Source organism: Anopheles coustani, chromosome 2, assembly GCF_943734705.1.
Source record: "Anopheles coustani chromosome 2, idAnoCousDA_361_x.2, whole genome shotgun sequence".
Taxonomy (NCBI): Eukaryota; Metazoa; Arthropoda; class Insecta; order Diptera; family Culicidae; genus Anopheles; species Anopheles coustani.
Window position 1 is genome coordinate 52,828,075 of NC_071289.1, and position 15,386 is coordinate 52,843,460.

At 43.2% G+C, this 15,386-nt stretch overlaps 1 protein-coding gene across 1 annotated transcript; it reads left to right on the forward strand.

Annotated features, from left to right (window-relative positions):
• The first annotated feature begins 8,299 nt into the window (after nucleotides 1-8,299).
• On the forward strand, nucleotides 8,300-11,640 carry LOC131263557 (activin receptor type-2A-like). The gene is made up of 7 exons (XM_058265770.1): nucleotides 8,300-8,434; nucleotides 9,175-9,348; nucleotides 9,436-9,749; nucleotides 9,813-9,998; nucleotides 10,077-10,416; nucleotides 10,661-10,959; nucleotides 11,035-11,640. The coding sequence occupies exons 1-7, from the start codon at nucleotides 8,398-8,400 to the stop codon at nucleotides 11,215-11,217; spliced, it is 1,533 nt and encodes a 510-aa protein (XP_058121753.1). The 5' UTR covers nucleotides 8,300-8,397; the 3' UTR covers nucleotides 11,218-11,640.
• The last annotated feature ends 3,746 nt before the right edge of the window (nucleotides 11,641-15,386 follow it).

Consider the following 15,386-nt stretch of genomic DNA (forward strand, 5'->3'; position numbering starts at 1 on the left):
TCATGGTATGAGAGATGTATAGCGATTGTTTTGGTTTTTCGCATTCGCAGTAATCAATGAACTATAATTTTGACCAGCCGTACACAAAGAACATCATAGCGTTACGTTATCGATAGGTGGCTGTGCGAGCGATCGTTCTTACTCTCCCAACTGCTCAAGATAAAACAAGTGCAGTGCTAATTTTTTGCTAACCTATTGATCGAGTATATACGCTGAAGCAAGAAGTTCAAGAACTTCCTGCGAAGTGTGATGTCGCCTGAGACGCGCGAGAGAAAGTCCCTTACCGCGTTTAACGCAGCAATACATAGAAAGTACTGGCATTTAAGAAAACTGATTTCATTGGTATTTAATATAACTCATTTTGTGAGTTTTTTCATCGATTTTTTTTTTGAGCCATGGCTAAGTTATGAAATAAATCAATTTTCCGATTCAACCGCAGGGTTTTTATGGTTTGAAAAGTTCAACGACATTTACCAAACCTACCCTGTTTAACACGCCTTGGTCCGAACCTGTCCGTGTTGCAGTGCCATCTGCAAGTATGGGTCGATCAGGGGTGGGACGAGGAAATTCCTCCTGATGCATCGCTTCGTCGCGGTGTTTTGTTCGCGAGGTTGTGCTACCGCTTGCAAGTATAGACTCGCGGAGAGGAGCACTGGGGTAGCCCTTTCATCGCCCGGGCGTTTTGTATGGAAAAAGTTGCACCTAACCTCGCCGTCGGGCAACTTTGTTTGTCGGGCAGGATCCTGATGATACCATGAAAAGCGCCCTTTTCATAGCGCAACATGACTATTTTTGTTACTCGGGTTATGTTTGGCTTAACGATCGTTTACCTTTGACGTCTCCGTTCGGAATAGGCCCTAATGTTTCTATTTGTTTAGTTAGAATGTTTCAGTTATATAAATAATTTTTTAAATGACAATAACATTTAAGATTCTTTCTATTTTTCTTCGTAGGGAAAGCGAACAATCAACATCTCGCGTAAAACGACAATCAGGAGTTTTGGCGAAGCGAAAAATTACACCAACGTAGGTTTAATTAATTCACAGGTTTTTGAAAATAACGTGAATTTAACTACAAACTATACTTTTTTCAATGTTTTCTAGAGAAATTGCCGAATTCCACAAAAAATACCTTTTTTTGGGAAACCTGAAGAGCATGAAGCAGAGCATTCCAGCGAGTGCAAAGCGGCGATTGAGGAATTCCTTCAAAATTAGAAAACGTTGAATGCCGCACTTTGTATTTTTTAATTATTACTCAAAGACCATGTAAATTTATCAATATTAAAAGGCCTTTTTAGAAACTAACAGTTTAGTGCTATCTATTTTATATTTAAGGCATGTTATACCATTTATTTTATATTCAATCATTTTAATTAAAACTTCTTTAATACCTTCGAAGCGATTTTTACCATTTTCAAAAAGCAGGCAACAAAGCGCACCCCTTTTTAAGTTAAATTTTCAATTAAGCTTCATTATTTTAAGATGCGAGAAGTTCCCGCTGTTTATAAGAATTTTAATTATTGACATCAAAAACTTCAAAACAAAATTGATGAAATTGAAATCAAGATCATTCATCATTTAAGAAATCCGAAATTCTCTGAAACACGTTAAGTTTGAATAGGTTTGCATGAAAGAACACGGCGATATTAATGGATGACCACCCAATTTGGGGACTAAGTCGCACTAATTGCACTTTGTAGGGTGATTTGCGGGGGGATGGAAGGATTGGAGGGGAAAATGTATATTGAGCAAATAGTCTTACCTAGTCGCGGCACTTTTTCTTGTCACTGTTTTTTTAGATACTTTTTTTTATTAATTTTTTCTCAAAATCAAAATATGTTTGTTTTCGCTTACTCATTAGCTGATCTTATATGAAATATGTTAATCAATATACGAAAAATACTTGCAGTATATTTAGTTGGATTGAGAAAAAAATATTGAGCGAAAATCAACAAAATTCGAAGTGGGCACTTTTTCCTGCCGGTCACTGTAGAATAGATACCAATTCCTACTGCTAGAGGTGAAAGATCTTTTTCAGTATTCAAATATGTAATTAACAAATTATTTGGGGACTGTTGGAACCGCTGTAATGTATCGGTCCAACGAAGCTGGCCGAACGGAAACGTCGCCGCGACGGCGATATTTTTGTAAATGTATAAAAGAGATCGAAGGATGCGCCTTCGTTCTCTTCGAACGTAAATGAGAAAGCCAGACGATTTTTTTGGCTATTGCTATTACAATAAAAAAGATCTTTTCACAAAGGCAAGAAAAGCTGGGTAATTTCTATTTTCGGTCCACGTAGAGCCCGTTAAAGACAATCTGTCTTTAACATTTCAAAAAATCCTGTCTGGAACTAACATTCTGGGAGTTTCTGTCGGAGCTTTCGCGCCGTAAATTCGTCCGTGAAACGGGTACGTGCGCGTAGAAATCTGCATATCGACGAATCATTTTTTCGTGATAGCGTGCGTTATAAGTAAGCCGACGTTAAGTTCGCGAGTACAGCGGAGTGAAGATGAAAATTAATACTCCGGTGCAGGGAATAAGTGAGGTAGTGAGGTGTTACATTGTTTCACACGCGAGGAGCCCAACGACAGAACGCGATGGCGTCCACAGCAAACCGTTCGGCCCGGGACCATCTTATTCGGCTGCGGAAGGAGTAATGCCTCCAAAGGGCAACGCCGGATGCATTACGTTGCGTGATGCGAAACCTGCGAGTTCGGGGCCCAGTTGGCAAGTTTCATCAACATCCTTCACATTGTCGTCAAGCGACACATCCGCCGAAGCAACGACGCGCAGTGAGACGAGTCGAATGGCTCGTATAGAAGAATGGAGACGGAAAATGCTCCTTGATTTGGCGATGCTGGATCTGCAAATTGCCGACGCGAGAAGAGTGGAGGTTGAAAGGAGAGATCATCAACCTTGGATGTTTGCCCACGCGGAGGAGTACGGCACAGGAGTTGACGGGGAAAAATTGCCTACAAAGAAATCTTTGCCGTCCTGGAGACCGAGGAGTGACGCGCCACCAACGGAGCCCATGAAGGTTAGAACCTCACTTGTTTTCGAAACAGCACACACTCTGGAAACCACATGCACTTTGGAGGTATCGCAGAAAAACGAAACTGACGAGATCACGATGTCATCATGCACCCAGGAAACGACGATGGTTGATCGGGATTTGGTGCGGCTGATCGACGTTCAGCGCAAAAACCATAATGTGTGCATCACAAACGACGATATGTGCATCAACGCCCGGCCGATCGCGAGCACTGCCGACCTTGGGCAGACGTACGATGTCAAGCTGCTAGAAGCGAGCGGCCAATACGGTGGCAACGATCGCCACGACTCTCTACCCCACATTCTCGTCTCGAACTCGGTGGCGCACGTCATGCTTAACCAGATCGGTTGCGGGGAGTTTACCGGGACGATCAGCTGCCTGTCGTTTAGTTGCTCGGACAGCGGAAACGTTCGGGCTGTGATCGACGACTTGCGGATAAGATCTCTACTTGGGACGAGCAGACGGCGGAGAGGGAACGAAAGATCATCGAGACGTTCCATCCGATCGAGGAAGGGCAGATCATCACGATCGGGATTAACCATATCACATTCCGGTCGCTGAAACATCACGGCATGCAGTACAAGCGAATGGATGTGTTCGAGGGCAGCGAAAAGTCGTAGGCGGCGATCTCGTTCGCGCAAGAGAGCAAACCCATGTGCTCCAACGTTATCGGCCGCTTCATGAAGCAGGCATATGCGGGGTCATTATCAATGATTTGTGCGCAGCGCGATGGTGAGCTTGTGGCGGGTTCCAAAGACGGGTTGCTGCTGCTGCTGCTCTTTGACGACCCACTCCACATGCAAGCGGAACAGGTCGTGGAGGATCGTTTCGGCGCGATGAAGGTTGTGACCCATTGCAAAGGCTTCAACCTACTTACAGGGTTTACCATTTGATTAGACAAAATAATCAGATGATATCACAAACTCAGTAGATGATTTCACAAACGTGACAGATAACAAGCCAAGTGAGGCATGTATACAACAATCGTGGCAGATGATATCACAATTGTGGGAGATGATCTTTTTCGAATGGTTAACCATATATGTATGTGTACACAATTTGCATCTATGAAACCCAAAACAAACTGGCCTGCAAGCTGACAGGGCGATAATGAAGTTTAAGGATGTCATATTCGAGTTCAAAGAATCATTAATGAAGGTGACAAACGCGATGAAGGATTGCAAGATGTCATATTCCAGTTTCCAGATGCGATAACGGAGTTTACAAAGGCGTTCAACGCGTTTCAACTTATGCTATCCATCGTAAAAGGCTGTAATACTCAGAACGCTCCAGAGCACGCGCTGCAGCACCAAAGGAAGCAGAGAAAATATTCTGGCCGTGAGTAAAGTGTGTTTAGTGGAAACAATGGAACCAAACTATACACAGGAAGAGTTGATGGAACACATTCGGCAACTCACTAACGCGCAAAACGAACTCGTCAGGGAAATGAATAGCCTGAAAGCGTGGTCAAGCGAGTCTATCATACATTTTAGAACGCCGGACATCATCCGCTACCTACCCACCTACGAAGGAAAAAAAACACGAAACTCGCGTGTGGATCGAGGACGTAGAGAGTGAGCGCTTCAACTCTTTGACTAGTATAAGAATAGTGCAATTTACGACCAAATAGTTAGGGCAGTGAAAAACAAAATAATCGGGGAAGCTAGAGAAGCAATAATTGTCGCCGGGAATGTTAGCACGTGGCCCGAGATAAAGGAAGTATTGCAAAACTTCTTTGACGATAAAAGGGATTGAACTTCCCATTTACAAATCCTTTTCTACGAAAAGCAGGGAAATAAGACCCTGCTAGAATATTATAACAACCTAAAAAGCGTTTCATCTAAAATAAGGGCAATCACCGCAGTGACCGAAGAATATAAAAATTTTATTGAAGGGGTCCATAATTTGATTGGAGTTATCACAATCACACGCTTCATCGATGTCCTTGAGGGATCGTTATCCTCATACGTTAGGGGTAGCAAACCGAAAAATATAGACGAAGCGTATTCCATATCCGCAAAATATATAAACGAACGCTGCATACCGAAAAAAGTTAGAACGCTTACCGATACAGGATCGACAAAAAAAAACCGGATACATACGAGCTACCGTCAACGTCGTACGGATCGCGTAAGATAGGACAAAGTCCAAAGCCTTTATCTGGAAAGTACGAGCCCCTACAGATTACGGCTAGTGATGCCTCAATGAGAACCGTGAATTCTAAAATGCAGATAAATAATAATGATATAGAACAATTTACAAACACAAATGATACTGAACTGGATGAGCTAAATTTTCTCATGAATCAGAAAAAAAGGAAGAACTTTGATAAACAATAATTTTATTCCCTATTTAGAAATATTCACAACTAAGGAAGTCCTTAAATTTTTTATTGATACATGCGCCAACAAAAATTATATATCAACTGCTCACGTGAATCTACAGAACTGCAAAACTGAAAAAGATATATTCGTGACAAACGCCAAAGGCAAACACATCATTACAAAGTTAGCATCTTTCGACGTATTCAATATAAATAAGAAGATTAAATTCAATATTTTCGATTTTCATAATTTTTTTTGACGGCCTAATAGGGTATGAAACTTTACGAGACATACTTCACTGGATATAAGGAAAGGAAGGATAAATCAAAATAGGAAGGAAAATATTGCATCTCGAGAAAAAGCACCTCTCACAAGAAACATGCACTCTTAACGCCCAAGAAAGTCACCTTATTCCAATACTGTCAGAAACGGAAGGCGACTTCATTGTAAACGATGAAATAAATCTTAAGGAATTGCCAATCCTTCCCGGCATTTATAACAGTAAGGAAGGTAGAGCTATAGTAGCAGTTAGAAACAATTCAAACGATAACATAGAGATTATCTACAAACCGGGAAAGGAAAACGTAGTAGCGGATGCTCTATCTCGAATTAAACCCAATGAAATCGATACGAGTAAATCCGCTACTAACGAATTTAACGTTAACAAGAGCGAAATAAGAGCCCCGCTACACGACCCGCAAACTCAAAAACTTTGCGGCGCGAAGAGGGGAACAACCGAAAAGTTTGCGTCAAAAACTTTTCAGCTCCGTGAGCTGAAAACTGCACTCGCGAAGTTTTTGGCAGCTAACCGCAAACTCAAATGCGTCAGAAGAAGAAAACGAAAAAGAAATAAATGTAAACATAACAAATCTCAAAAACAAAATAAACGAACATATGGTGATAAATTTACGTGTTTCTTTTGTAGTTACGGTAATATTTTTTCAGTTCCAGTTCGGTAGTGCATCAGAGCGGATGTTAGCAGTGCATAAGTTTCCTGAAAGGGTTAGCGGAAAAGTAAGGTTACGGCACGACCGCGTGGTCACCCCGAGCTGGAGCTCAGGTCAGAAAAATCCTAGCTGCCGCACATCTCGTTCTGTTTGAGTCAATCAAGCGGACCACGAGTTCTTGTGTCCTGACAACGGAAGGAATTATCCCTCCCGTGGCCGGCGGGTGGACATATGGCTATTATTAGCCGGTCCTAAAGGACGAGCCCCTTCATAGGAGTTCGGACAGAGTCGGTACGCCTCTGATTACGAGTAAGGGAACAAACGTTCGACTTAGCGTAGGAGGATATACCCCGACTCGCATAGCGAAAGAAGAAGAAGAAGGTAATATTTTGTCATTTTATAGCTAGAATATCAATTATAACTTCATCATAGATCAGGGGTCGGCAAAGTCCGGCCCATCAACTGATTTTATCCAAAAGTTTCAAAAAGTTTAATGATAAAGATTAAAATATTTTATCCTACCACTTTTTATGTAACTTGAGAACATCAAAATCTTCCTTCTTGAAGCAAAGAAAGTTAATTATATTTTCATGTGCTTGCTCTGCTACAGTATTGTCCAGCAAACGGTTGCCATCTTCTTGCCTCAGCACAATACGCCTGTTGCGTTGTTGCAAGTTTTGGGTACTCAACTCGATGACCCGCGATAGGGTAGTTAGCCACACTTCACTCATCAACAGATTATCCATCTTTTACTTTTTGTGTGAATTGAAATAAGATCTTGTTTGCTTTGAAGGAAGATTTTTGAGTTAACTGAAAAATCAAAAACAAAAACCTCTTTGCGCCGCAAAGTTTTTGAGTTTGCGGCTCGTGTAGCGTGGCTCACTGAATTGGTACCACAAAACGCGGCTACACGAACCGCAAAGATTTTGACGTACGGGTCGGGCGAAAACGGGTCGGTCCAGGGCACGATGCGCAGTAAATTTCGACCCGATTTGACAGCGATGTTGACGGGCTGTCAGATTCAAATTTGATGGTGGGTTCAAATTCAAAATAGTGGGTTCGAAAAAAATTATCCATCTAGGTTCAAAAATAATATCCACTCTAGGTCTGTTTTCCCTCCTCATTCCGCTATCTTTCCTCTTCCCTCACCTAGCCACTACCTGTAATGCACACTTGATTCGATATTCTTTCTTTTTTTTTTTACTGTCACGGTCGTGGTTAACAGTGGTCGTGATTACATTGGTGGTAGCTGTTGAAGAGAAAGAGGGTAAGCCGATATGTCTTATGCTTAATTACCAATCAGGTATATACTGCCAAAATCTGCAGTATGCTTAATGTTGTTATGGGTAGTATGCTCTGTATGTGTGATACAGCATCATTGCCCCTATAAATGAGGTGGGTAAGCCGATATGTCTTATGCTTAATTACCACATTCATGAACTATACCTTATAGAATAATATAAAAGCTAGTCAAGCAATGTATGGATCACTCTCAGTACACCAGTCGAATAATAAACGTCGTAAAGACGCAGAACTCAAAGAACCTGGTTGTTATTGATTTCACCCCCGAAATCCAGGAACGTTAACTGGCGCCCGAATAGATTGGACATTCGGATAGTGAAGTGGCAGTACAGTTAAAAACAGTGAAAGTTAAGTTAAATCTATCCTGCGCTACGTCACCGCCACCTGCACTTCAGCGATTACATCGAGAAAGACGCCGAGAAACATCAAACGGCACCACTCCAACCTATCGGCAGTTGGAGCCCGCCAAATGGGATCCAAATGTGTAGAATCTGTCGGATGGGATCCGAGTCTTTAGAATCCGTCTAGGGATCAAATCTTCCGAATCCCGATTCTGCCAATACTAAATTATTTGAGGAGCGGAAAAGAATAAATAGAATAGAATCTCTTCTACAATTGGTACCTATCGCGAAAGGCTTGACATACCGATCGGTATCTCTTACCTCTCTAACATGCAATAAGCCAATATTCAATAGTGCAGTGTGTATCGTGTAAGCGTAATCGTTGCGCATAACTTTTCCAAACTCAAGCCACAGAGGCATAAGGGCACAATGTGTGGCTTGGTGCATTTTCTTTTCTACCTCTCCCGTAAGTAAACATTCTTTTCTATTCACCGAGTGCATTTCGTTCGCCTACCCGTTGCGTCTACGAAGCGATTGCTCACGCATATTATTACAGTCGACTCTCGATAATTCGAAGTTGGAGGGACCCAGAAAAAAGTTCGATTTATCGAGAGTTCGAATTATCAAGAGTGGTAGGAAATAAGCAGCTACGGTTTTCGCTAACTGTTTTTTCTTCACTTTTCTTTGTGCACCTTCCTACAAAGCAGTTGTGCCCCAAATATGTCCGTCCGCCCGTCTACACCATGTAGTCTAATTCGGACGAACATTTTCGTATCCATTCAACAGAGTGTTACAGGGCACCCACAATGTGACGCGTTCTACCACGTTTCAACTTGCTCAGAACTTCGAATTGTTGCGAGTTGAGTGGGTACAGCTTCGAATTACCGCGTGAAGAGAGCAAACTAGCTTTGAATTTTACTTCGAATTATCGAGTGTACCAAATCGTATTGTTTTTATTCGAAATAGTAAGAGTTTTCCAAGGGACTACTAATATACTTCGAATTATCGAGAGTTTCGAATTATCGAACGTTTGAATTATCGAGAGTCGACTGTATTTTAAGCAGATAGTGGCAGGCGTGCACGGGCTAGGAGAGGCAGAGCGGATCGCTCCGATCATATATAGAAGTGTATGCCAAAAATAGTGCAATACACATGTTTCATAATGTGTTTCTTTCCTCTTGGGCCTCTCGTGCTCTCGGTTTCCAGTGCTGATGGTTATAAAGGGTTCGCTGAGTCGGGCACGCCTTGCAGATGAACTTCGGTGCGTAACGTACGCGTGCAAGGATGGAGAGTGCATGGAAGGAGAGGAAGTTTGTGACGAGACGAAGCCCGAACGGTGCGGAGGGTGTTTCGTCGTGTGGATGACGAACAATGTGACCAGTAAGTTATGGAGCTGCTTTAAGCTCATAGATCGATCTAATTTGATTTACCGTTTCCATAATCTGTATTCGACCTGCATCATTTTAGACGAGATCAACGTAACGATGAAAGGTTGCTTTACGCACCCGACCGACTGCAATCATACCGAGTGCGTCGACACGTCAACCGATATGAGGAAAAATCTCAACTTCTGCTGCTGTCGCGGTAACCTATGCAACAAGGAGCAAAAATGGGTCCCGATCTCAACGAAGGCACCGGAGTTGGCTGAGTCGGTTGCCGCGGAGGCCAACTGGCCAATCATTACCGTCATCTCACTCACGTCCTTTGTGATTGCGCTGATCTTGCTGTGGGCCTACTATTTCACCCATCAGAAGCAAGCTATGTTCAACGAAATTCCAACGGTTGGTATCTCGTCATGGTCCGTTTTCGTTTTCTAACGCTTTCTTTTCCCCTCCCACACATAGGTTGAACCGGACATTTCGAGCTCGTCCACCAACATTTCCAACCGGCCGATTGACCTCAAGGACATCAAAGCCCGTGGACGATTCGGTGTGGTATGGCGCGCACAGCTGGGTAACCAGGAGGTGGCGGTTAAGATTTTCCCCATGCAGGAGCGCCAGTCGTGGATCACCGAGCAGGACATTTTCAAGGTAGCTTCATCATTCAGGACAGTACCTTTCCTAAACGCACGCACGCTAACGCCATTGGCATCCTCACCCCGTTTCTAGCTGCCTCGTATGAACCACCCCAACATTCTGGAGTTTATCGGCTGCGAAAAGCGTGTCGACATGGCCAGCACGGACTTCTGGCTCATCACGGCCTACTGTGAAAATGGGTCGTTGTGTGATTTTCTGAAGGCACACACCGTCAGCTGGACAGACCTATGCAAGATTGCCAGTACGATGGCGCGTGGTCTTACGCACCTGCACGAGGAGGTACAGGGTACGCGCACCGACGGTCTCAAACCCTCGATAGCCCACCGTGATTTCAAGAGCAAAAACGTGCTGCTCAAGGCGGATCTTACTGCGTGCATCGCTGATTTCGGCTTGGCCCTAGTATTCACACCAGGTTAGTTAAATTTCCTTTACAATCCTTGCACTACTTCCATGATAAACACTTCCGGAGCTCGGGTCAAGAAGCCTTATTGTGTTTGCATCTCCAACGTCAATCAAAACCTCGTTTGAATCGTTGTGGTCGGTTTTCGCTTCACTTTAAACTTGTGCCATGTTTTAAATCCTTGGATTGGATATTTTCGTTTGTTCTCAACGCTTTTTCCCCTCCATGTTACTCCTCTAACATTTGTCGCCCGTAGGAAAATCGTGCGGTGATACGCACGGACAGGTCGGTACGCGCCGCTACATGGCACCGGAGGTGCTCGAGGGAGCGATCAATTTCACCCGGGACGCATTCCTGCGCATCGACGTGTACGCGTGTGGGCTCGTCCTGTGGGAGCTGGTATCACGCTGCACCGTTCACGGCGGCCCAGTCGACGAGTACCGATTGCCATTCGAAACCGAGCTTGGCCCCCACCCGACGCTGGAGGAAATGCAGGAAAACGTGGTGACGAAGAAATTGCGCCCGAGCATCTTTGATCCCTGGCGAAACCATGCGGTGAGTAAAATTCAATGCAATACCATTTCAATTCTATGTATCAACGCCTTCAATCTCGCGTACCACAATTCACAGGGCCTGAATGCAATCTGTGAAACGATGGAGGACTGCTGGGATCACGATGCCGAGGCCCGGCTGTCATCTTCCTGCGTGCTCGAGCGGCTCTCGCAGTACGCCCGGTTTCCAACACGCCAATTTTTCGTCGCCACCAACACCACCAACGAGCTGCCGACGAAGATAGCGTCCGAGAGCGTGTGAAAGCTTAAGCCGCTCTCGTACGCTGCAGGGGAACGGGTGCGGACGGATGTGTCCCTCCCTTGCCGAGTTCCGTCCGGACAGGAAACATTGCCAAGAATTGCGTGGGACAGCACGAATATATTGCGATACTGAGAATCGAGGATAGGACGGAGGACGGATCACCGTTGCTTTTATGCGCATTGGAAGCAGTGAGGTGAAAGCAATTGATCGGACCAGAATGCGTTCTGGCGAGGTGAGAAGTATTTGTGACCCCTGATTTTTTAAACGATAGAAAACAATTTTGACATAGACACATTACATTTTCTACGATATGTATGTGGTATGTATATAACGCAGCGATCGTCATGTACATACTATATGTAAAATATCATCTTCATTAAACTTTAATACTACATAAATGTATCTTAATATATAATTATGTTTTCAAAAAACGTTATAAATTTATTATACTCTCATTAAACCTAACCTAAACTAAACTTAATCTAACTTTGAATAATAAATCGCTTAACTGGACCTGCTCGCTCGGAGGTTCGAATCAAAAAGGGCCGATCGTGGTCTGTCGATGTCCCAGCTAGCTTCGCCGCGCGTGGCATTGTTGCCAGTAACGACAATTAGTTTACTAACCATAGGCTACTTATACCAGTTTATAATTATATGGATGGGTAGAATAACTCGATAAAGTGGCATGCGCTACGGGGGCAAACCCCGAAGCAGTGACACCCAATGTATATTGTTTTGGCTAGGCTGGTTGGAGTGCACCCTCCATGGTTGTGTTTGTTCTGATGTTCAGCATGGACGGTATTAAGATTCATTTCCGCACGTACCTAGTTCCGGTAGCCACAGCCAGTAGTGCAAAGCCGAGCTGGAGAGCTTTTTCTACGTTTGTATATAAGCTCGCGAGGTACGTAAATTGGTACAAGTAACTTATGTTTAAGAATGCAAGCCAACTGTTGAGCTGAAAGCAACAGATCCTTTCCACTCGTCGCTTACAACGACCATCTTCCCGGTCCCTTTCTATAGTGATACGAACGAATAATATATGTACTGTTGTTACATTGGCATGTTCCACCACTATATTCACTCTTAGTTCACGAGATGACGACGAGCAACAATGCCGTTTATCGATTGCTTTTATTATATTTTACTAAGTGTATCCGGGGAGCTATTTCAGCTCGCAACCGAGCAAACTGCCGCGGTTTCCATCGCCGCAAGCGTTAGCTTGATGAACAGAGCTTAAAAGAGCAGTATGGTTACATTATTTAGAAGCATATAACAATTGTTTATCCCACCAGCACACACACACCCCCGCACACGTGCACGATTCATCCGCAAATCCTTTCACACTAAATTCCGACATTTTCTACACGTGTCTTAGCCCATTTCTCAATAACAACTAATCTTTAGGCTTAACTTTCCCGCGTATACGAACCCCGGGTGGAACGATTTAGGATTTGGTAGCTATTTGTTTGGTGGGGTTTGGTTGGCGCGGGGCGGACGTTAGTCGGGGTACTGGCGTGGTTTTTTTTTTTTAATGAACGAATGAAGTCTTCCCGTTAGGACGTTTTCTTTGGCACCCCCTGTTCTCGTCTCGGCTGACGCAAAGACGGCCGGACAATTCAGGGTCACCAGCATGTACGGAATAACGCAAAACAAATCAAAATAAAATCATCGGCCAATGCGAAAAAAGCGGCACGTGTCGAAATACCAACTGTGCCAGCAAATGAGACTTACAAGGTAGATAGTTAGATAAGTGGATAAAGAGAAAGAAAGAGAGCCAGGGAGAGAAGGAGAGGAAAAAGAGAAATAATATTTGCAAAATTTAGAATACATAAACGTAAGTCGAGTAAAACCCAGCAGCATATTCGACATATTTGGAAGGCAATTTCATATGAGAGAAAATTACAGTTAAAAGCGGAAGAGATGTCTATTTTAACGGTACGATTGATTTATATGTCAGGTTGTTGTATTTCGTAACGACATGGCACTTAAAGAAATGAACAAGTAATTATGGAAATAAAACAAACATAAACAAAATATGGGACAGACTTACTGGTAATTTCTGCTTGTTACACATACACATTTTATCCCTGAGCTAAATTTTGGTAGTTTATAAGGATGATTTTTCCAAATAAGAGATTCGAACAAGACTCAGCGGGAATCCGAATCAAATGCATGTTCCAACAGGAAGTGCATACAGTTCAATCCCTTTTCAGTACTTTCTTTCGCTTGCTCGGGTGGGAACCATTAATGAATGTATTTCCTCAAAGATTACTGCTTACTCAGGCTTCGTCACGGATCTCAAACAACTCCAGAATACATCTTAACACGTTAACCGCCATATCAGTCCCATGGACGACCAGAGTGACGGTGAAGTTTCCCTTCACGCCACGTTGACCCCTATGGATTGACGAATTCATGAGTCGCGTCGGTCCACCAGTGTCGGTCCGCCAGTGTCGGTCCGCCAGTGTCGGTCCGCGAGTGTCGGTCCGCCAGTGTCGGTCCTCCAGTGTGCTTCATTTTGATGCACTCACTTCGTTTCTTTCTTTCCACTTCGTTTTACTTTACCTTCGTTTTATTTTACCGGTGCCGCGACAACAACGCGACCTTTTCTCGTCGCGCCAATGTTGCTACCGATAACGGTAAAGTTAAACTTAATAAGCCCAAACTGGTTCCTAACGATGCCAAACGAAAACCGTGCGCGTGCAATTGACTGCCTACTACCAACAAAGAGCAGCTTGATGCCGACGAATTGGCCCTGAAAACAGTGTAAAGTTGTAAAGATAACTGAAGGCACTCATAAGCGTTTATTCATAATTTTTAATGTTATTGTATACATATGATTGTATAGATAGTTTTCTAATTTATTTATGTATCCGTTGATCCATTTCAGTGTATTTAAGTGATGTTTGTGAGGAAACAAAGATGAAAAGGAGATAACAAAGTGTCGTGAGCTACTTTTGGTCAGTCTCAAAGTTTAAGCTTCTTCTGTTACTAAGGAAGTATGCATGTTTTGCATGGTTTTGAAGATGAAAACAACTGTTGATGGGAGTTCTTTAGCAATCGATCGTTTCAAGTATGGTGAGTGATTGCTGATTGCTACTATTTGTCATGTGAGACGAATTGCTGCATTTGTTTTCGAAGCAGTTATGTCCGCATATACATATTACAATTTAATTATTTACTGTCACTTTAAATTCATATATCATGAAATGAAGTACTTGTACTTGAAGAAACGTCGTAATTAGTTTGTAAAATGTATTTAACTCTAGAATACGCTGCTTTGGAGCAGTAGATCTGATCGCTCTTTTCCAAGCCGCTATCGCGTCAGTTTTGAATTTATTCTGATCTGTAAAAGGTTGTTGTGTAGTACATTAACATATTTTATTTAATTTATCACTCCAAGTTGGCCTGTATATGCAGATTTTTTAAATTTAAAACTAACCCGCATTAAGATAATCACAATTACTATCCATAACTGTCATAACTAAAATGGGAAAAATTTCTTGGAAGTGCACTTACTTTACGAACCGAGGAACTGAAGTCCACTAGGTTTCCTAAACCATTATATGTTTTATGTTCTTTTGCATAACTGCTGCTTTTAGTGGGCACACATAATTCTTCTATTCTTCTATTTGCAAACTGCCCATGGCGCAGCGGTAGCGCGAAGAAACACCACACCACAGGTGTGGGATCGAATCTCAAGTCTGGCACCCTCCGGTATTACGAACGGCTGACCACCGATCTATAATATGCCGTCTTTCGGTCACACAAACTCTCTTCGGAGAGAGGCCTTGTCCCACTAGGGGATGTCGTGGCACATAAAAAAAAAAAAAAAATTGCAAACTATATTTCTTTGACGAACACGTACACATTAAAACTCCGATTTACCTTAAACTAAACGGTACAAACTGCCTTACGCAAACGGACGCCACGCGCGGCTCGTCCGTGCCCGATACGATCGCGCTTCCCGGTCGAAGTGTCCGACCGTCGAATGATACACATTGTCCTCGATGGATAGCAGGCACCCACATCAGCTGAAAACAGTAAGTTATCAGTCAGTGGCCAGTTCTTCGGGATCCAACACAAGGCTTCGGACCTAAGGTCTCGCGTTATGGCATACACATCTAACGTATCCAGTAAGACAAGGCAATGTATATAAATGCAAATTA